At 41.7% G+C, this 22608-nt stretch overlaps 1 protein-coding gene across 1 annotated transcript in view; it reads right to left on the bottom strand.

The window, feature by feature from the left end:
* The window catches only part of LPCAT1 (lysophosphatidylcholine acyltransferase 1), a 163801-nt gene that overhangs the window by 99664 nt on the left and 41529 nt on the right, over positions 1-22608 (bottom strand). The window contains exon 2 of the mRNA XM_073562638.1: positions 4819-4961. Coding sequence (XP_073418739.1) covers positions 4819-4961 — 143 coding nt within the window. The remainder of the gene's footprint in view (positions 1-4818; positions 4962-22608) is intronic.

Below are 22608 nucleotides of genomic sequence, written 5' to 3'. Positions count from 1 at the left end.
GAAATCTGTGGTTTGGTGTGAGGAGTCCAAATTTGAGATCTATGGTTCCAACCACCGTGTCTTTGTGCGACGCAGAAAAGGTCAACGGATGGACTCTACATGCCTGGTTCCCACCGTGAAGCATGAAGGAGGAGGTGTGATGGTGTGGGGGTGCTTTGCTGGTGACACTGTTGGGGATTTATTCAAAACTGAAGGCATACTGAACCAGCATGGCTACCACAGCATCTTGCAGCGGCATGCTATTCCATCCGGTTTGCGTTTAGTTGGACCATCATTTATTTTTCGACAGGACAATGACCCCAAACACACCTCCAGGCTGTGTAAGGGCTATTTGACCAAGAAGGAGAGTGATGGGGTGCTACGCCAGATGACCTGGCCTCCACAGTTACCAGACCTGAACCCAATTGAGATGGATTGGGGGTGAGCTGGACCGCAGATTGAAGGCAAAAGGGCCAACAAGTGCTAAGCATCTGTGGAAACTCCTTCAAGACTGTTGGAAGACCATTTCCGGTGACTACCTCTTGAAGCTTATCAAGAGAATGCCAAGAATGTGCAAAGCAGTAATCAAAGCAAAAGGTGGCTACATTGAAGAACCTAGAATATAAGACATATTTTCAGTTGTTTCACACTTTTTGTTAATTATATAATTCCACATGTGTTAATTCATAGTTTTGATGCCTTGAGAGTGAATCTACAATTTTCTTAGTCATGAAAATAAAGAAAACGTCTTTGAATGAGAAGGTGTGTCCAAACTTTTGCTCTGTACTGTGTATATGATATAATTTATATTTATCTTCACCTTTACAGCTTTAGTGTTCTAGCCACTGCTTCCACTTTGCATAACATCAATTTTAATTAAGTATGCCAATTGGGCTGCTTGGTGCACCCCAGTTGTGGCCAAGAGGCTCAGTACACCACACTGGTTTTGCACACACCTCTGTCACTGGTGACAGACAGCACTGTCTGTGCTTTCTGGGGCGGCTAGCACTGGCTTATCTGGAGTGATAATTAATCACCAATAAAGGATGCAGGGACCCGCAAAACAATTGTGCAGGACAGCCTCTTCTCCACCCTATGGGTGCACCAAGCACTGCAATTAGCATGTTTAATTGAACTTCAATATCTACAGAAAGGAGGCAGCAATCAGAGCACTAAAGGGAAGATGTTTTATAGGGGTTATATCCCCTACTAGGCAATCTGCTTAGTATTACACTTTGTTTGACCTGTCAGATGCCATTTAAAGGGGGTCTCCTGAAATAGAAAAAAAGAAAAGGGGACTGGTGCTAGTGAACATGTGCAGTAAGGAACTCCATCTCTTCATGTTTAGCTCTGCCATTAGATGTTCTGATGCAATACTGGCAATACAGGGGTACTGAGACTAAGATGAGGCTGCTTGCACTGCTGTATACCCTTCACAAATGCTAAGAGGCTTCTGTGACCTAAAGAAAGCTTCACAGTATGTTTCGTCGCGTCTTTAGGTCACAGCAGCCTCTTAGCATTGATAAAGGGTGGACAGCAGCGCAAGCAGCCTCATCTTAGCCTCCGTACCACTTGTATCACCAGAATTACAGCAGATATCCACCGGAGGGGCTTCTTACACATAAAGGGGGTGGCAAATTAGAGCTTCTAAAAACACCTGGCCTAGTAACATTTTTAGATAGTGTTCCTGTGAGCGCAACTAGATAGCGGCAAATTTTGAATGTATGGTTTCTAATTAAGGTAGTTAGGGAATGCAGGAATAAAATAAATTTTCTCTCTATTCCCAGAAAACACCATGAAAGGCGTTGCCTGGTACTATATATCACTATCATATCGATGGTGTTAGACTCCCGCTAATCGGTAGTTCTTGGTGCCGAATGTGCTCAGCTGTGGAGCAGATCTACACAGCTCCATCAATTGTATAGTGACCATGGCCAGGTACTGCCACATCCAAGCCTACCACTCATTGGAACAGGGGTGGATATGCGGTACCCCACTGCGACCAATAAAGAGATGAATTCTGCTCCGCATCTGCTCACTTCTGTCGTCCATTAACACCACGCCGTACCCCCAATGATCTGATATTGATGACCTATGAAGAGACCATCAATGTAAAGTACCTAACAACCACTTTAAGTGTTTACTTTATGGCTATTAAGTGCTCCAAAATGCACTTGAGGTTTTTTTTTTGCTGACATATCCTATGGTATTTTACAGTAAAGCTCACAGTGCCTGTCGTATAGAAATACACTCATCCGCTTATTCCATAGAAAGCCCGCATGATGGAGTTAATTTCTTAGGAACCACCCCCCCCCCCCCCACCAATACCACCCTCTAAAAAAATAAAAAAAATAAATAAATAAATAAATAAATAAACACAATTCAACTATTTTGTACTAAATGTTTTGTTTTGGAAAAGAGGACACACTGGCACAAAAAAAAAAAAAAATATCAATTTGAGAAAGGAACATTTGCGTTTCAAAGCTACTCTAAAAAGAGAAGCGGATTAGCTTTATTTTCTGCTTCTCTTTGAAGGCCAAAGCTTGTATACAGCTATTAGCAAAGTCAGCAAACTAGATCTGCTACGGGATCAGACATGCAGAGTCACATATCATGGCATCGAATGAGAATGTATCAGAGGGAGAATGAGGAGCAAAAATTGGTAGAAAAAAAAGTGTTATGTGGCCTGTGATGTGATTGAGACATGGGAGCCATTGATTTCAACCCCACCTATACCCATCTCCAAATCTCTTTAAACTACCTCCTATTATGCACACATATGGAGATATCTTTGATTATGTGATATTATGGATCAAGCAGTCGCAGAGATCATTATGGGCTAGAAAACCCAAAATAAAGAGACAATTTGTTACTATAGTTTTTCAAATTGTCTCTTCAGAAAGGAAGAAGACTTGACTCTTCCTCTCTAGAGAGACAATTTGCATCTTCAACTACACATAAGCGTTTAAAGGGCCCGTTATACATAGCGATATTGCTAGCAATATTGCTGTAACGTCACTGGTTTTGTGACATAGAAGCGATATTGCTAGCGATATCGCTATGTCTGATACTTACCTCCGACCGGTTCCCCCGTCGGTTATCGCTGATCGCGCGAGAACGTCCATTTCTCGTCGGGCGCTTCCTGCTGGGCTTCGTGTGGCGCCGACGAGTGACGTGTGCGGGAGAACGTCAGGATCGCCTCGTCTGACAGTTAAGTAGCGACCCACGACTGCTGCTATGTCGCTGGTGAGATCTGCCTGTGTGGCAGCTCACTAGCGACCACTTAGAGATGCACCAGTGATTCATATCGTTGTCAGGATCGCTGGTGCATCGCTAAGTGTAACGGTACCCTAAGTCTCCTCATACTGGCATGCCAGACCTGGCAAGTCACTCTCCACAAGGAGAAAACTTACCCCTTAGATTAATATACTTTTAGAATTCATAACAAGATTATTTTGGTTATCATTAGTGAATTCCATAATATACTGCAGATTATTATATGTTCGTGATTTATGGATGGCAGATTAAGTCTAAATTAGGTTGTCTGCAAGATCTAAAGTAGATTCCTGGTCTTACTCTGAAAAAATCAGAAGGAAAGTATATATAACATAATCGTCTCTTTTCAAGTTCTTCCTCCGCTACTGGTTTCCTAGACTGCCTCTGGTATGGTTTAAAGTTACATCACCGGAGCACTTAAGTCTCGACACGGCCTCAGTTCATACTTATGTTGGAGACTCCAAGGAGATCTGGCCATAAACTGACTAAATAGCGCAGCAGGTTTGGCTTTTTGTCTGGTAATGGTAGATGCGGTTAAAAATAGCTCAACTAGGGGGCTGAGAGCATATTGGATTAATCCATTAATCTAACACACAGTACATGGCAGGTAAAGCTGCAGGCACATACTTTAACATTTCCATAGCTCTCATTCAATGTTTGTCTCGTTGGTAGGTGTCAGGATGCCGCTTATTTAAAGGGTTATTGTCAAGTGTGGAACCTATCCCTTTTCCACAGGATTGGCGATAACTTCCTGATCGTTGGGTGGGTCTGGCCACTGGGACCTCCACCAATTCCGAGAACGGCACTCTAAGGAGCCCCCCGTGTGAATGGAGCGGTAGTCGATCATGCACAGTGCCGTTCCATTCATTCGAATGGCAGTGCAGCATTTTGCTCGTCTTCAGAACTCTCATAAAAAATGAACGTAACAGATGTGCAAGATCGGCCATCGCTCCATTTACACAGAGCCTCGGTTCTCGGGAACAGGGAGCTTTCTAGAGGTCAAATCCACAATAAATCAGGAAATTATCCCTTACCCCACACATATGGGATAACTTCAAAAGTGGTGAATACCCTTTAACTGAGTAGTTAAGTATATTTCCTACATCGAAGTATGGCATATCCCTTCTCATGACCGTATATACCTGACAGTAGCGGCAAACACAATGTGCCCCTAGTCTATCTCCTCTTCTGATCCCGATCCCATGACCTTCTCAGTTATATTGCCGTTGTAAACGTGGAACAAGTTTTCTGGACTACTAAGTAATAAAAGATTTATGCTGTTTAACAAGTGTAGTGTCTTTATGATGGCCATTACATATTGAACCTTTTAAATGGTTTATCTTATTACTATTATGTGAATACTGTAGAAACCATGGGATTTCTGTTTAGGCGAAACCTCATACAGTAGCTACAGAAAGAGCTCGTTACTCTCCCATCGTGAAGTAAACCAAGACGCACAAGAAATACTGTACATGTTTGATACTACAAGTCTTTATCTTTATGCTAGCTCCATTCTTAACTACATTGTTACTTGCAGTAGCAGAATTATTGCATTACACTCACTTTCTCCACCAGGACATGGGCTGTTCAAGCTCTTTCCCCGTACGGCCCATAGCCGCAACGAAGGCAAATGGCCATGCCAGCAGCATCATGAATGCAGCAAAAAACAGACGGATGGGGAAGAGAGTCAGCGTCAAGAAGGCGATCTGAAAGATACAAAATAGACACATGTTTAGTGGAATTTACTTGTGATTATTTGACTGGTTATAGAAAGGATTCTCTATTGTGAAGTGATGCACTGTTTTAAGGCAATAAAAAGTAATCTACTGAGAATTTAAGAGTGATAGGCTAGGTTCACATTGCGTTCATGCCATCCGTTTAACAGATCCGTAAAACGGATGCGCCGCTAACGCTAATCTCCTTTTTGGCTTTTTTGGACATATTGCGCTAATGCATGGTAGCATTGCGTTAGCAATAGAGGTCTATGCACAGCGAACGTGTCCATTCACTGTGCGTTACACCCAACGCACCTGAAAACACGGTAGACCGCGTTCGAGGGTACACCACAAAGTAACGGAACATTGCTAACGCATGCCGAATTTGACATGCATTAGGATGCGTTGCGATAATGCCTGGCAATGGGTGCGTTAACGCATCCGTTACATAGCATTAGTGCCACTTAGTAACAGATGGTACATAGAGCGATGTGAACCCAGCCTTATAAATAAAAAACATGGCTTTCGCTAGCAGCGCCACTCTAGTCCGTAGGCTATACCTGGTACTGCAGCTTAAATCACATTCAAGTATATATGGCTTTGCTGCAAAACCAAATATCCAGATATAGATTGACCACAGTGGTGCCATTTCCAGAAAAAAAAAAAAATCATCTAGTTTTATTTAGCTCATAAGACTCCTTTACGAATATTAAGGTCTGTTCAAAAACCGCCAGTGAGGCTGGACACCAATATAGGACACCAAGATAGGATGCATCATCATCACATTGTATCACTGGAAACAGATGGCTTGGCGGTGGCACGCACACTTTAGCCTTGCTTTAATGCCTCTAGATTATTATTAGTGTCATAGATTTAAAAGTAAAATGGGACCAAAACCCATAAAGCCATCTCTTATGAAAAATGTCTCAGCACATTTGTCCATTCATCCTTTCTTCAAATACATAAAGTTTTCCAGTGCCATATACTGAAAAACAGCTTCACAACAAGGTGCAAAAACTGCTTCAGAATTCAGGCACTGGCCACACACTGACCAGGGATTCGGGTTCGGGAACTGGCCGCACACTGACCAGGGATTTGGGTTCAGGAACTGGTCACACACTGACCAGGAAAGCATGTTCAGATCCAGGCCACACAAGAACAGGGTAAGAAAGTCCAGGATCTGGCTATACAAGTAACAGGTGAAGGGATCAGGGTATCAGGTTCAGGACACGGCCATACAAGATCCGGGGGTTGAGGCTCAGGACCTGGCCTCACAAAGACGGGGGGAGCAGGTTCGGGCACTGGCAATCAAGGACCAGGGGACCCAACAACTCACTAGTTCAAAACTAACTCACTAATGATCTTGTTGCTTCCTTTTATACAGGATTCGTCCCATCTATTGGCTGAAGGCATCTTAGCAGGTGCACACATTGCCCCTTTAAGAGCATGGGGGCACACAGCCGCAAACATAGTGCACAGAGAGGCAGGAAACATGATGGGAACACACCGTGTGGCTGAGGCAGTGAGTATGTCGGCGTCCCTGCATGGAGGGGAAAGGAGAGCCATGCCGGCATCAGCGCTACAATGGGAGAACCCCGTTAACAGATATCTGCAGAACATAGGTTAATCTTTGGTGTACCTGCACCAACGTTAAGGAGAAGTGCAGATAAAACATAGTATGTACCTATGACATCCAGGTTAGCCTCTTACTGACGGTGCTCTAACAGCACTAGAGACATTTTCCTCCCGTGTGAACAAGTCCAATGTAGCTCACATCTCCAGGAAACCCTGGCTTTAGGACTTGCCACCCCCTGATTACAGATTTTCAGGGCACTATAGGTAAATCTGTACAATTTAAATAACATTTTGACAATATGAGTATATTTGGAAATACGGTTTTTGCAATTCTCTAATAAATGCAGGCAGCAAAATTTATTGGAACTATCAAGTTTCTTAAGGCATTTTTCTCATGAATTCACAACGTGCAGGAGGACGTCGGAAGACAGCGTGAGGAATAATTATTTTGGAGCTGCAGAACTGGAATTGTAAGTCTTTGATGAAGAACGAAAACCACTGATCAAATGAAGACATATTTCCGAGACATTTTAATGGGAGCCAGGAATTGCTCTTTGATGAACAGCTGGCACACTTTGGTACATTTTCACCTAAACAAAAAGTTTGCTTCTGAAATTGTAGCCATTCATTCCTTTCATGAGGTCTAATGGCGAATGTTTCTCCTTGTAGAGAGTGCCAAGACGGTGTAAGGAGACTATTTGCATATTTCTTTCATGAGACTTGCTGTTGTGTGTTAAGTTGGGAGATGGAAGCAGAAGTATTCACACCATGACACAGTGATCCGAAGACATCTCTGCAGAAAAGGTGGCAAAGTTTACACATAACCCCTATGCCGTGCCAGACAGTCTGTGGCAAGATAATGCTCCACATGAAACTTCTCCATCTCATCAACACCCAGAAAGGTGTGCATTAATTATCACAATTAACGTCCAAAGTGCAACTCAACTCATATTTACAACATAAGACTCGAAATACTTCCACATCAAGTAATAAGACTTTTCTATTTAACACTAGCCCAACTTGTGGCTTGTCATAAAAAACATGAATAGAGATCATAGAGGTTTCCTAATGAATACAAGTGCACACAAGCAAAACAGAAGAAAGAGGATTTAAAAACAAATTATATATTAATAAAAAGTGAAATGGCTGAAGAAATAGGAGGTGGCACTCACCGGTTAAAAGTCCATACTTTATTAAGCAGGTGGTTCACAGCATATCCACGGGGAGAATAGGAGATGGAGAGTGCGAGAGACAACGGCCGTTACGCGCTATTGCGTGTCTACGGGTAGAAGGGCAATAGCGCGTAACGGATGTCATCACACACACTCCATCTCCCAGTGGATATGCTGTGAACCGCTTGCTTAATAAAGTATGTTTTTTTAACTCATATTTCTTCAGCCATTTCAGTATTCATGCTCTTTTTTTCCCCATTGGTGTGCACCCGAAGTTTTGGTTCGCATGTGCTGGTCGTGGTGTATTAAGCAATTGCACACCTTGCACAATTGGCGTCTGTGGTCTCCCTGCGATGCAGCTTCTTTTTCTTTGCTTATTTGGATTATTAATAAAAAGAATGATAATAATTAGTAGTATGTGTATATACCGCCCTTTTAAATGGATTATAACATAACAGCAACAACCTGAGAAAGCAGGACTTTTTGGGGCATTCTCCCACCCCCATCCCTAAAGGCCACAAGTATTTTGGCACGTTTTTGATGTTGCAGATTTTCTGCACCTACTAAACTAAATTAGGTTACCCGTGTTTTGTCAATGCATATTTATTGTGTCAAAAGCTCACCAAAAAGCCATAATCGGAACGTAACCTAAAGTAGAGGTAGGGCAACTATGATCTGTTACTTCATTACATGCTGTGCTAAAACATCTTGTGTTATTTGCACTTACACACTGCCCTCGGACTAACAGGTACGCTCGCTCAGGTCTTTGGCTTTTCTATAGATAAAGGGTTGGCCAGCACAATTCACTTCAATAGAACGGAGCCCAACACCAGACTCCTTCAGTATCAGTCCCCCAGTGAACGCCCAATTAAGCTGTTCGGAAATCAAATACTAGGAAAAGAATGAGAAATATGTTCACAACCTCAGGACTACACCATCAGCTGTTCTAGAACTTTTAAAAACTCTTACATTAAAATATTCTGAGCCTGTTTTTCAAGTCTTTAGGCCTCCGGGCTCTCTGCTACTGGAAAATACAATTCACTCGCTGCTGGTTTCTTCCAAAGACAAACCGCAACCTGAACGAACAGCATATCCCTTACATTCAGTGATCATGTTGCCCTGAATCAAATAATCAGTCACATAATTCAATGTTTTATTAAAAGGAGAGGTCTCATCAGGGTAACCCTTTTCTGAAATTCCCTAAAAGCAACACGGCTGGAATATGGTTTCCATAGCAACGTTTCCCTTTTTTCTATTTACTCACTTTGATAAAAGGAGGCCCTCGACGTGTAATAAAAAGTATATATAACATTACATTTGCTAAAAAGTCATGAGGGGTGAAAAACCATGCAACGGTATGTGCACACAGTGCGTATTTTGGGGTGTTTTTTTGTAACAGCAAATAAGCTGAATTTTTTAAAGGGAACCTGACACCCCCCCCCCCCCCGGGAAGTCTTTAACCCATTAATATTGGTGTTCAGGTGATGGAAATGTTAAACAAGTCCTACCTGTATGCCTCCTATCTGGAGTCTTGTCAACAAATCTTATTTTACTTCTGTACTACCCCCCTCATCTCACAGCGCCCTCAGAATCTCGTGCCTGCGCCCTGCAAGAGCGCAATTATACATTCATTTTCCTTCCTTCATTGGGCATTGGCTTCATTGCTGTTCTTCTACATACTCACACGTGTATATATACACACACACACACACACACACACACACAGGTCTGGCAAAAATTAATAGACCCCTGCAAAATTTTCAATTTGTCTGATTTTTCTCTTTATAGGTATATTTTTGAGCAAAATGTAAATTGCTCTTTTATTCTATAAATTTCTGACATGTCTTCAAATTTCCAAGCAATAAATTTTGTATTTATTTTCAGAAAATGAGAAATGGTCAAAATAACAAAAAAATGTAGTGCTTGCAGACCTCAAATAATGCTAAGAAAACAAGTTCATAATCTTTTAGAAACAACAATACTAATGTTTTAACTCAGGAAGAGTTCAGAAATCAATATTTGGTGGAATAACCATGATTTGTAATCACAGATTTCAAGTGTCTTGGCATGCTTTCGTGGCGCCCCCAGGAGTATGGTCGCAGTGGCATTACCTTCCTCCTAGGGAGTGTGATGTCATGCTTGGAAGCAATGAAGGGTCTCTCTATCAGTAAATACAACACACAGCACAGTTCGCACTCCAGGCCAGCAGAGGGAGCTCTGAACCAAAGCTGGGGGAGGAGCTGCTCTCTGGGGCCAGGAAGGGGAAGTTTAGTTAGTTGGTGTGAGGAGGGAAACGTGTGTGGACGTGAGAAGAGCTGGAAGATTGAGCAGAGTTCAGGCTCACTTCTAGCTGTAGCGCATGATCTGGAGTCCGGTCTCCAAGGTTGTACGGATACTAATGTTCCTGCAGCAGAAACTGGAGGAATAGGAAGCTGTAAATGCTCTGTTCCCACATAAGACTTGGAGGCACAACAGCAACGTGTGAGCCAGAAGACGGCTACAGCTGTCTGCCATACGAGGGAGTGCTAAAAGAGAACAAGCAAGTGGAACTTCAGTGTAACACAGTACTGCAAGTACCTCAGAAAGCGCTAGAAAGGAGACTACACAACTCATCTGCATAGAGAGATTCCTAAGTTGCTTCCAAGCTGGCCAGCCTCTGTTCCATCTGTAATCTGGACTGCACTTATAAAGCACAGTAAAGGTAATGGAAACTCCACCCTGTTGTGTCATTGCATTCTTCCTGCAAACCCTCCAGCACTGCTACATCTCTGTGCCAGACACTACACCCTCTTCCTCAACACCTATTACCACTGCCCTGGGACCACAGCTCTACCTGTGGGGAGCTATTACATCTTGCTGCCTTATACCATCTGTCCCTGAGGATCTACCTGCAGCATCGGCTTAACCCCTTCATTGTCGATCACCACAGGGTGGCGTCACGTATCATCCACTTATAAACTTTAACCAGCCACTCTTAACCCCTTTTACATGGACGCCCAGGGCCACGGACCGGGTCACCGCTACTGTGACACTTCCCTCTGAGATACCGGCCCGGTACCGAGTACCCCACTGCCCTGGCGGGCGATCCACTTTCCACCAGTCTTTCACACTGCTTTTGGGTGACCTTATGCCACTCCTGGTACAAAAATTTAAGCAGTTTTTTGTTTGATGGCTTGTTGTGACTATCCATCTTCCTCTTGATTACATTCCAGAGGTTTTCAATGGGGTTCACATCTGGAGATTGGGCTGGCCATTGATTAACCTAGCTGTGTGGCATGGCACATTGTCCTGCTGGAAAAACCAGTCCTCAGAGTTGGGGGAACACTGCCTGAGCAGAAGGAATCAACTGGTTTTCCAGGATAACCTTGTAAGCGGCTTGATTCATACATCCTTCACAAAGATCAACCTGCCCAATTCCAGCCTTGCTGAAGCATCCCCAGATCATGACCAATCCTCCACCAAATTTCACAGTGGGTGAAAGACACTGTGGCTTGTACGCCTCTCCAGGTCTCCATCTAACCATTAGATGACCAGTTGTTGGGCAAAGCTGAAAATTAGACTCATCAGAGAAGATTACCTTACTCCAGTCCTCTAAGGTCCAATCCTTATGGTCTTTGGCAAACTTCAGCCTGGCTCTCCTTTGTTTCTCATTGATGAAAGGCTTTTTTCTACCTTTACATGACTTGAGCCTGTTACGAACTGTTCTTGCCATGCATTTCACCCCAGCTGCCATTTGCCATTCCTTTTATAGGTCACTTGATGTCATCCTGCAGTTGCTGAGCGACATTCAAACAAGATGACGGTCATCCAGGTCAGTGGAGAGTCGTTTTTGCCCTCTGCCAGTCTGTAGCTTTGTTGTCCCCAATGTCTGCTGCTTGACCTTGTTGTAATGGACTGCCGTATTAGAAATTTTAAGGATGTAGGCAACATGATGCTCCATGTATCCCTCTGCTAGTAAAGCCAGATTGAGCGCTTCTTTTCCTCACTCAAATACTTTTCTTTACAACTCCTTTGGCATGGTTAAGCGTTATTTTTTCATTCCTATTAATTTTGGGATATTACTAGCACTTGTTTTGCCATCCAGCTTGTCCTATTTCAATGGGATTGTGAACATCGCAGCAGGGTTTTTTTTATACTTTCCTTCATTAAATAAGATTTGGTTCAGGTGATCACCTAATCAGAAGCATATTAAGTAGAATTAGGTGTACTCTGGCTGGAATTCAACTGACACTGGAATGGAAGTCAGACATGTAGAGAAGCTTATTTTTGTAAAACTGTGCAGTGGTCTTTTTTCCAGAGCTGTATATATTACATAATATACTCACATGCACACAAGTTTATACAAACGTGGGTCACAAGGGCATCAGAAATTATATGGTTCCTAATTATGGAAGGAGGAAGGACACCGGAAGTCACTCGAGCGGAAATAGCAGTGAATCGCCGGCGTCTGCACAGAAGAACAATGAAGTCAATGCCCATAGAAGGGCAGAAAATTAACGTATAATCGTGTAAGTTGCAGGATTCCGGAGCCACCATTACAGGTCAGAGTGCACTGTGATGCTGATGGGAGGGGGGTGGTACGCAAATGAATACTAGAGGAAGAGATTTCTTCCAGGCACCGCAAGCCGTAGAGTCTGAAATAAATCATTAGCATTTCCGGTCCGATGGGAGGCGCCGGAGCTGCAACACCACCCTCCTGCTTACTTCAAGACTCCCCGGCATCGTGCTTTTTGGCAGGATCTTATAGTGGCTAAAGTGAACCTGTCAGCTGTTTAAGTGTCCACTCTGGCATCTTTTCGGTTGTTTTGTGGAAGCTTTACCGCTGGCTCCCCCCCTCCTAAAGTAATTATTAACTATATTAAGTATTGTCAGGTCATTTCTTTTAGCCGCTGCATGGTTTTCAAAGTCTGAAGTGGTTAAATGAAGGTCAAAAAGACTAAGCGTACATACAAGTTGTTTTGACATTGCTGTACATAAGTTCAATCTTTAAAAAAAAAAAAAAAAAAAAAACAACAACACACATACACCATGTAAACACTTTTTCAGGTGGATTTCAGGCAGAATTCACCTAATAAAGTTATGAAAATACCCTAAGGATGTAGAGGGATAAACACGTAATATTAGACGTTGCAAGATCTTCTGTTTACAGTGGTTTTAAATGTTATTTTCGCAAAAATGTGTTTGAAGCCCTTAGTGACAGAGCCAATTTGGTACTTAATGACCATTTTTACAATTGTGACCACTGTCACTTTATGAGGTTAAAGCTCTGGAACGCTTCAATGGATCCCACTGATTGAGTGTTATTTTTCATGACATATTGTATCTCATGACAGTGGTAAAATTTATTTGATATAACTTGCGTTTATTAAAAAAACGGAATTTAGCAAAAATTTTGAAAATGTTGCCATCTTTAAAGTTTTAATTTTTGTACCCTTAAATCAGAGAGTGATGTCACACAAAATATTAATAAACAACATTTCCCACATGTCAACTTTACATCAGCACAATTTTGGAAAAAAAAAAAAAATTGTTAGGGTTAAAAGTTGACCAGCAATTTCTCATTTTTCCAAACAAAATTTACAAAACCATTTTTTTTTTATTTTTTTTTTTAGGGAGCACCTCACATTTTAAGTGAGTTTTGTGGGTCAATGTAACAGAATACCCAAAACTGACACCATTCTAAAAACTGCACCCTTCAAGGTGCGCAAAATCACATTAAAGAAGTTTATTAACACTTCAGGTCACTTCACGAGAACTAAAGCAATGTGGAAGGAAAAAATGAACACTTTTCACAAAGAATTTACTTTGGAACCAAATTTTTCCAAAGAATTTACTTTGGAACCAAATTTTTCCAAGGGTATCAAGAGAAAATGAACCACAAAAATTTGTTGCACAATTTCTCCTGAGTACACTGATACCCCGTAAGTAGGGGAAAGCCGCTGTTTCGGCGCATTGTAGGATTAGAAAGGAGGGAGCAACTGTATGACTTTTTGAACGCAAAATTGGCTGGAATAAATTGTTGGCACCATGTCGCGTCTGGAGACCCCCTGATGTACCTAAACAGTGGAAACCCACCAATTCTAACTCCAACCTAACACAGCCCTAACCCCAACCCAAATCATAACCCTAACCCCAACCCTAACCACTACCCTCCCTAACCCAATGTTAACCCTAGATCTAGCCCCAGCACTAACGGAAAAATGGAAATTAAAAAAAAAAAAATTTTTTACCTAACTAAGGGGGTGATAAAAGGGGTTTGATTTACGATTTGTTTATATTTTGATCACTGTGATAAAAATGATCCAATAGGAAAAATTTCCTACTGTTGCCGGGTGCTGGCTGGCCATTCCCGGTGGGCACACTGCGCATGCTCCAGCCATTTTCTTCCCGTAAGAAGACGCCGTCAGCTTGGGGAAATCACAGGGAGGGGTACAGGAGGGTCTAGGGACACCAGAGGTACCGGGAAGGAGGAGGCTCAGAGAACCCCATTTCTCTCTCTGATGTGCTATCACATCAGAGGAGAGAGAAATTAAATGGGAAATCTGACTTTTTTGTGGTCGCCAGAATAACGGCAATCGCAACACTGGGGTCGGTATAAACAGACCTGAATCATGTTCTCTGGGGTCTCGGCTACCCCCGGTATTAGAATTTCTGACGCTGGAGGGGCGCTAGCCACTTATTTCTCAGCGTCGTTAAAAAGCAGCGCTGAGGCATAAGTACCCTTAACTGCCACCTTTAAAAGGTGGTCATTAAGGAGTTCATAAACTGACAATGGCTCAATGACAATGTAAGTATGAGCCTGGGACTGGAGTGTGCCAAGGCATCTTTTCTGATGAGGTGTTAATTTCTTGGCTGAGCAGAAAGGTGGTTCAATGGTTAGTACTGTAGCTTTGCAGCGCTGGGGTCAAATCCCACCCAGGATATCTGCAAGGAGTTTGTATGTTCTTCCCGTGTTTGCGTGGGTTTCCTCTGCATACTCTGGTTCCCTCCCACATCCTAAAAAGACATAGTCAAGAAAGGCACATCCAGCCCATAAATGGCAGCGCTTCCCAGGACGCACATCCAAAGATGATATTTCATATTTTTTTATTTCATAGGTTAAAAAAGAGATGCAACGCGTTTCGGATACAGTGTATATCCTTCATCAGGTAAAAATAAAAACAGTACAAATCCTAATAGTATGAATTTTATACTATTAGGATTTGTACTGTGTTTTTATGATACCTGATGAAGGATATACACTGTATCCGAAACGCGTTGCATCTCTTTTTTAACCTATGAAATAAAAAAATATGGAATATCATCTTTGGATGTGAGTCCTGCGAAGCGCTGCCGTTTATGGGCTGGATGTGCCTTTCTTGATTTACTCATCCTGTGTGAGCCTGAACCTGGCTCTTTCACTTGGATCCACCCGAGGCAAGCTGCAAGCCCTGTCTACTGAGAAGTATCCCAAAAGGAAGGATTTTTGAGGATACACAATCTAAAGCTATATTAGTCTATCAGGTGAGTGCATAAAATTGTGCACTCTTTAAAGACTACAATATTGTGTTTACGCACTTAGGGCGCCGCGATTTGTCTGTTCTCTCCCAAACAGGGTTTTTTTTGCATAAAAAGACAGTGTACTGATCGGGAATTTAGATTGGGGACACCAAAAAAGGTCTATAAAAGATTGCAGAATATAATGGCGCTATAAGCAAATTAAATAAATAGCGCCATTATTAAGTAACCATGTAGCTCCCCTCACGTAGGCACTCTGTAATTTCGGCCATGTGAGTATGGGATGTGGTTTCAGAGTTAGTAACGCAGTGATATACCAGTGGTAAGGAAAACTGTTCACAAAGCAGACTTCTAAGGCCTACCAACACGGTGGGACTTAGTGTCTACAACAAATGCTTAGGCAAGAAGACAGGACCAAATGTAGAGGCTTCAGTTTACAACACCTCATAGCCCAAATGTCCAAATGTTACGTAGTTAAAGGGCTATTCCCATCTCCAAGATCCTCTCCCAATATGTAGTAGGTGTAATAATAAATATTAGCAAATACCTCTAATTAGAAATGTAAAAAAAAAAAAAAAAAAGTATAGAAAGTATAAACTGGGTTATAAATTGATGTGAATGCAGCATGTAAGTGCAAGGTCACACTGACCACACGGCTGTGTGTCCATTAGTTGGGCTCAACCCGTCTCAGTCCTCTTCTACATGCATGTCACTTGACAAACGGTAAGGGTTTTAATATTAGGGATAGGACTGTTCCAATTACGGTCACCGTGACGAGGCAGGATGGCTTTTGCTTTTTTTTTTTTTAAATAAAAAAACAAAACATGTTAACTAAATACCATATATTATTTTCATGCACTGTGCTATTTATGTATTTACCGCAGGGTAGTTAATCATTGTGTTTCAGTCTTTGTTTTTTTAATTGGAAATGCAGTGTAGTTTTTCTGATTCGCTATGTCTCTTTCCTCATGTGCAGACATTGCAGGACCTTCGATATCCATGGTTATGTCCACTGATAAAGTGACAGTTAGCTAGCTAGCTGTTAGTGGTTGTAACCATGGATCCCTCAGTTCCTGCAATGTCTGCACATAAGGAAAGAGACATAGTGAATCAGAAAAACTATACTACATTTCTAGTTGGAGGCATTTGCTAATATTATTAATATTACTACTACACTTACTACATATTGGAGATGGGAATATCCCTTAAAGTTAGCAAGTCAGATAGGTGAATGGAGTTCTTGGCTGGTGCTGTACCTCCCAAACATCTGCAAGTCCAATAGGCTCCCTTAAAAAAGTGAAACAAATCGCTTTTCTTTTTTTTCGAAGGATTGAGCCCCAGAAATTGAGGGACTTTGTTATCCATGGTAGTCATTTATTGAGCTGCTTATTCTAGTTTTGACAGTTTTATCAGCAGGAGATCATCACTATAGGACTAGAAACATGCTGCCCCATGTAGTCCTTCCGATTCATGAGCGCTGTATAACCTAGTTGACATCGCTAATTGACAGCTTCCTGTGGACACAGTGCATAGGCAGAAAACTACTAATCTGGGATTATACAGTTCAGCAGAGTACTTTTATTTCTTTAGTGGATAAAACAGTAACTAATCAAACTTACAATACACCACCCAGTAAGTAATGCATAGCTGGAATAAGGGTCTCTGCCCCTACAACATGCTGAACTCAGAAAGGGGAGCAAAAATCTGGTGACACTGGTGACAGATACCCTTTACAGAGGTAAAACTAAGCAGTCATATGAAAAATATAGCAGCCACCATTGTAAAGAAAAGCAAGCAAAACCATACAAAACCTCTTATCATTTACAGTATATACAGTACACTCCTTTGCAGAAAAATTGGATTGTTTTACTCATAAGCCTGACAATCCATTTGACAACATTCTACATATTTTTGAATGGCAGAACGCTGGATATGAGGAATGCAGGAACAAAAAGGACCAATAACCTGTTTTTGTCTTCACTACGGCATTACCGTACTTATTCTCAAAGTCTTTCAGAATTAAAAAAAAAATAATAATAATAATCCGGTGAAGTTACACGAAAAGGTAGATGCTGAAGAGAACAATCTATACTCTGCACACAACAATCTTATTAACTACTTTATAGCCTCAACAATAGAATTACTAAAGAAACTAGAAGCAATCTCAAAAGCCCATCCTACATCATATCCTGTATCTGCAAATTTACTGATGTGAATAAACCCAAAGGAATTTCAGTGAATAATTCAAGAGATAATGTGCACGAAAGGCTGTTACTGAATGTGTAGCACCGAGCCAAATGTAAAAATCCTGTTACCGCAAGGTATCAGGTTTATACGGGTCTACACTAGGTAGCAAAGCAAGGTTTTGTGCAGGACTAGAAACACAAAAATACAGCACTGTGTATATACACACACACAACATGGATTAGAGACTATAAGCAGCCCCATAAGCAATAGGTAAAAAAAGAAAGCCATCCCTACCAGTTCTTCCATACACAATACATTGCTATTGGCTGAATAAAGGTTCGGCTGGCAGCCATCTCTCCTGGGTTCCTCCAATAAATTACTATCGGATCAATGATGGTTGGAACCCAGGAGAGCGCTGCAAACTCTCCAGTGTTCTCTATGAGACTTCCCTGGAGACGGCTTATCTAGCAGCAGAAAGCAAAAAGGATCGGCAGTCCAAAAATCGGGACAACCCAGATCCTTATCTCCCCAAACATTTGTCATGGGAAAGTCAAGGGGCCCGCAAACACATTAAACTGTCAACTTGACCCCAGCGATATCAACAGGTTCGGCCAACATTAGTCTAATGGCAGCCATCTCTCCTGGGTTGCTCCATACACAATACATTGCTATTGGATGAGCAATGGTTCGGCTCGCAGCTCTCTCCCGGCTCCTCCATTTGAGCACTCCTGTGTTCTCGATGAGACTTCCCCGGTGATGGCTTATCCAGCAGAAAGCAAAAAGGATCAGCAGTCCAAATATCGGACAACCCAGATCCTTATCTCTCCAAACATTTGTCGTGGGAGAGTCAAGAGGCCCTCAAATACATTAAACTGTCAACTTGACCCCAACGATAGCAGCAGGTTTGGCCAACGTTAGTCTAATGTGTATGGGGGTCTTCACACTGCCGTTTGAAAGCTGCAGCAATCATCGCCAACAAATATAAAAGAAAGATACACGAACAAACTCAGCTGGATCATTCAGGAGTCTGGTCATTTCACTGTAAGCGTCCACAATAGTTGTCCAGTATTAAAAGGTAAATCAATAACCCTTCATTAGTGAAGGCCATAAGGTACTGCCTTGACTGGAAGCCTTAATAGGTCACATATTAGTCAGGTAATTCTAATGCGAAACAACATCTTTATGTGTCTCGCACACACATATGCCAAGTACTAACTTCTGATGTTCCATTCGCTCATAAATTCTCATGTACGGTGTATCTACCGCTCATTAGAGCAACTTACATAATGGCAAAAATGAACGCTGTGCAGTCCGTCACCCTACTCTACTATTCATCAAGTTCTCTGATCTGAATCTAAGAAGGGTTAATATAACGAAGCAGCACTGAGCGGCAAAGGCTACCCATTAAAACATCCTTTCGTCTCGTGGTGAGGGCAGCTGCCGCCTGCCAATATCCTGCAGAACAACAGAAATTGGACCAACTTGGTACAAGAACGAATAAGGTTGACTCCTCTAACAATATGAAGTCGGAAGTGGGTTCCTATATCCTTTAAAACAGGCCATATACAAGATAGTTATGAAATGCTTGTTCCGACTCCCCCAAACTGGTGAACAAAGTACTGGTGTAATTTGGGCTTTTCAGTTGGAACCATCAGACCCTCATCTTCCTCATGTTGTTGCCATCTGTTGTAGTAAAGTTGAGACCCCCATTCCCATCACAGTCAGACAATCAAGCAGAAACTGTCAATTTTGGACAACTGTCATCTAATGTGCAAGGGTTAATTAAGAATTTTTACATTGTATATGCACATAACACAATCATGAAACAATGACGTGGTCGCTCAGATTCTATACAAATCGGTCCTTTAAAAGGGGCTGTGCCGTGACATCTTTTGAAGCTTTTGCCAGAAAAGTAAGTAAGTGTTCACAGAAAATGTTTACACAGTGGATATTGTGAATAAGAAATGCCTTTTTACAATGTTTTTTGTTTGCACGCCCTCCCTCCCTCCATGCTATGCTCAAAAAGTGAGATTGCGGGAGGGATTACAAAAGGCCCATGTGACCTCAACGGCCACATTCTTTTTGCCAGATATATTTAAAGAATAAGGAATGTACTTTAACTAGATAGGACCTGGGTATTTGAATAGGAAGCATATTAAAAGTGTAAATAAATTTTGGTAGAATTATTACCTTCACTGTATCACTGCCTATTGCTGCGTGCAAATAGTCCACGCACACACAACATCCTGATCACTATTCACCCGTCCAAAGCCATGAAATATTACAAAAAAAAGTCCATTCAAATTTATCCACAATGGTAAAAACTTATAGATTTGTTACAATGTCCAAACAAAAAGGCAATCCCCGCATGTCCCAGCCGCAAGAAATGCGGCTGCGATGACTCAAACATTTTTCGAATAGCATGCTCGAAGAGAAAAACTACAAATTACAACCTGTTCTCACGTTCCCTAATAGCTCAGTGTGTTATTACGTTGATTCCCAAGTGAAACATCACTGGTTCAAACTGAGGAGCAGCCATGACGATTTCCCAAGAAAAGAGACAGTATCATCCTGCTCATCGATGGTGGTCTCTTGGCCAAGAAAATTGCCAAACTGCCTCATGCGAGCACCATGAGTTGGAAGAATACGAAATGAAGTCCGTCCATCCATTCAAAGCCAAGAGGTGGACGTATATAGATACGAATGGCGCTAGAAGGGGTGTGACTTCTATAAAAGGGGCTTGACCCAAAACAGACCCCTAACTTATCCCAGACCCCAGAACAGGCAAAATGAAAATTCAGACTCTAGACGAGAACGAGACAATATAATCGCCCTTCTGTTCCAGGCTCATTTTCTGCCATAGGCACTTTGTAGAAATTGATGACGTTCAGGACCAAGTGCCTCATCGTATGGACCTGAATAACAGTTTGGAAAAAAGGAGGGCAAGTCTACCAATTGCTACCTATTAAATTAAAATATAATGGACAGTTTATAATCTTTTCATATTAGGATCTAAAATAAATTTTGGAGATATTTTGACTAATAGTGTGACAATTACTGCTATTATGGGACATATACAGTTCTCAGCATAAATGAGTACAACCAATTTGAAAAGTAAGAGTTTAATATCTAAATGAATATAAGATTAATTTCCAAAATTTTGACAAGACTGAGTTTCTTCAGAACGCCGCATAATGCGCGATTGTGTTTCCATCTGAACCCATACTTGGCCACCCATCTGAACCCAGTTGGACACCTATGGGGAGTTCTGAAGAGACAAGTGGAGCATCACTCTCCATCCAGCATCCAGGCTCTAGAAGAGGGCATTCCTCACAAATGGAAAAAAGCTGTAATGTCACTAACCTGTTCACTCCATCCATGACTAAAATACTTGATACTTAAAAATCATGGAGGTCACACAAAACACTAGCTGTACTAGTTTTGATGTGGGCATATAATCATTTTTTGCATTATCTAATCTGAAGATTTTGTTATGGAAGTTACAGTGCCTTGCGAAAGTATTCAGCCCCCTAGAACTTTTCAACCTTTTCCCATATATCATGCTTCAAACATAAAGATACCAAATGTAAATTTTTGGTGAAGATTCAACAAGTGGAACACAATTGTGAAGTTGAACAAAATTTATTGGTTATTTTAAATTTTTGTGGAATTTCAAAAACTGAAAAGGGGGGGGGTGCAATATTTGATGCCTTTTGCTCACAGTTTGCTGCAATTACAGCTGCAAGTCGCTTGGAGTACTTGGGGTATGTCTATCAGTTTTGTACATAGAGACTGAAATTCTTGCCCATTCTTCTTGGCAAACAGCTCGAGCTCAGTGAGGTTGGATGGAGATTGTTTGTGAACAGCAGTTTTCAGCTTTCCACAGATTCTCGATTGGATTCAGGTCTGGACTTTGACTTGACTTGGCCATTCTAACACGTGGATACGTTGATTTGTGAACCATTCCATTGTAGATTTTACTTTATGTTTGGGATTATTGCCTTGTTGGAAGACAAATCTCCGTCCCAGTCTCAGGTCTTTTACAGACTCCAACAGGTTATCTGTATTTGGCTCCATCCATCTTCCCGGTCCTTGCTGAAGAAAAGCAGGCCTAAACCATGATGCTGCCACCACCATGTTTGACAGTGGGGATGGTGTGTTCAAGGTGATGAGCTGTGTTGCCTTTACGCCAAACATATTGATTGGTATTGTTGCCAAAAAGTTTGATTTTGGTTTCATCTGACCAGAGCACCTTTTTCCACATGTTTGGTGTGTCTCCCAGGTGGCTTGTTGCAAACTTTAAACAACACTTTTTATGGATATCTTTGAGAAATGGCTTTCTTCTTGCCACTCTTCCATAAAGGCCAGATTTGTGTAGTGTAAGACTGATTGTTGTCCTATGGACAGACTGTCCAACCTCAGCTGTAGATCTCTGCAGTTCATCCAGAGTGATCATGGGCCTCTTGGCTGCATCGCTGATCAGTCTTCTCCTTGTTGGAGATTAAAGTTTAGAGGGATGGCCGGGTCTTGGTAGATTTGCAGTGGTATGATACTCCTTCCATTTCAATATGATCGCTTGCACAGTGCTCCTTGGGATGTTTAAAGTTTTGGAAATAATTTTATATCCAAATCCGGCTTTAAACTTCTCCACAACAGTGTCACGGACCTGCCTGTTGTGTTCCTTGGTCTTCATGATGCTCTCTGTGCTTCAAACATAACCCTGAGACTATCACAGAGCAGGTGCATTTATAAGGAGACTTGATTACACCGAGGTGGATTATATTTATCATCAGTAGTCATTTAGGACAACATTGAATCATTCAGAGATCCACAAAGAACTTCTGGAGTATGTTTGCTGCACTGAAAGTAAAGGGGTCGAATAATATTGCACGCCCCACTTTTCAGTTGTTGATTTTCCACAAAAATTAAAAATAACCAATAAATTTCATTCAACTTCACAATTGTGTTCCACTTGTTGATTCTTCACCAAAAATTTACATTTGGTATCTTTATGTTTGAAGCATGATATGTGGGAAAAGGTTGAAAAGTTCCAGGGGGTCGAATACTTTCGCATGGCACTGTACAGTTTACTTTCAATGTTATGAATTAAACGTTAAATGAAACGGTCTTCTCAAAATTTTTCATATTTTTTGTTCAGCGAGATATTGATTAAAAGCTTACTTTTCAAAACGGGTCTACTCATTTAT

The sequence above is a fragment of the Dendrobates tinctorius genome, unplaced genomic scaffold, assembly GCF_039654945.1.
Source record: "Dendrobates tinctorius isolate UK_male_01 unplaced genomic scaffold, ASM3965494v1 ptg000361l, whole genome shotgun sequence".
NCBI lineage: Eukaryota > Metazoa > Chordata > Amphibia > Anura > Dendrobatidae > Dendrobates > Dendrobates tinctorius.
Note: the sequence above shows the minus strand (reverse complement) of the source record. Positions and strands in the feature narration are given on the sequence as shown.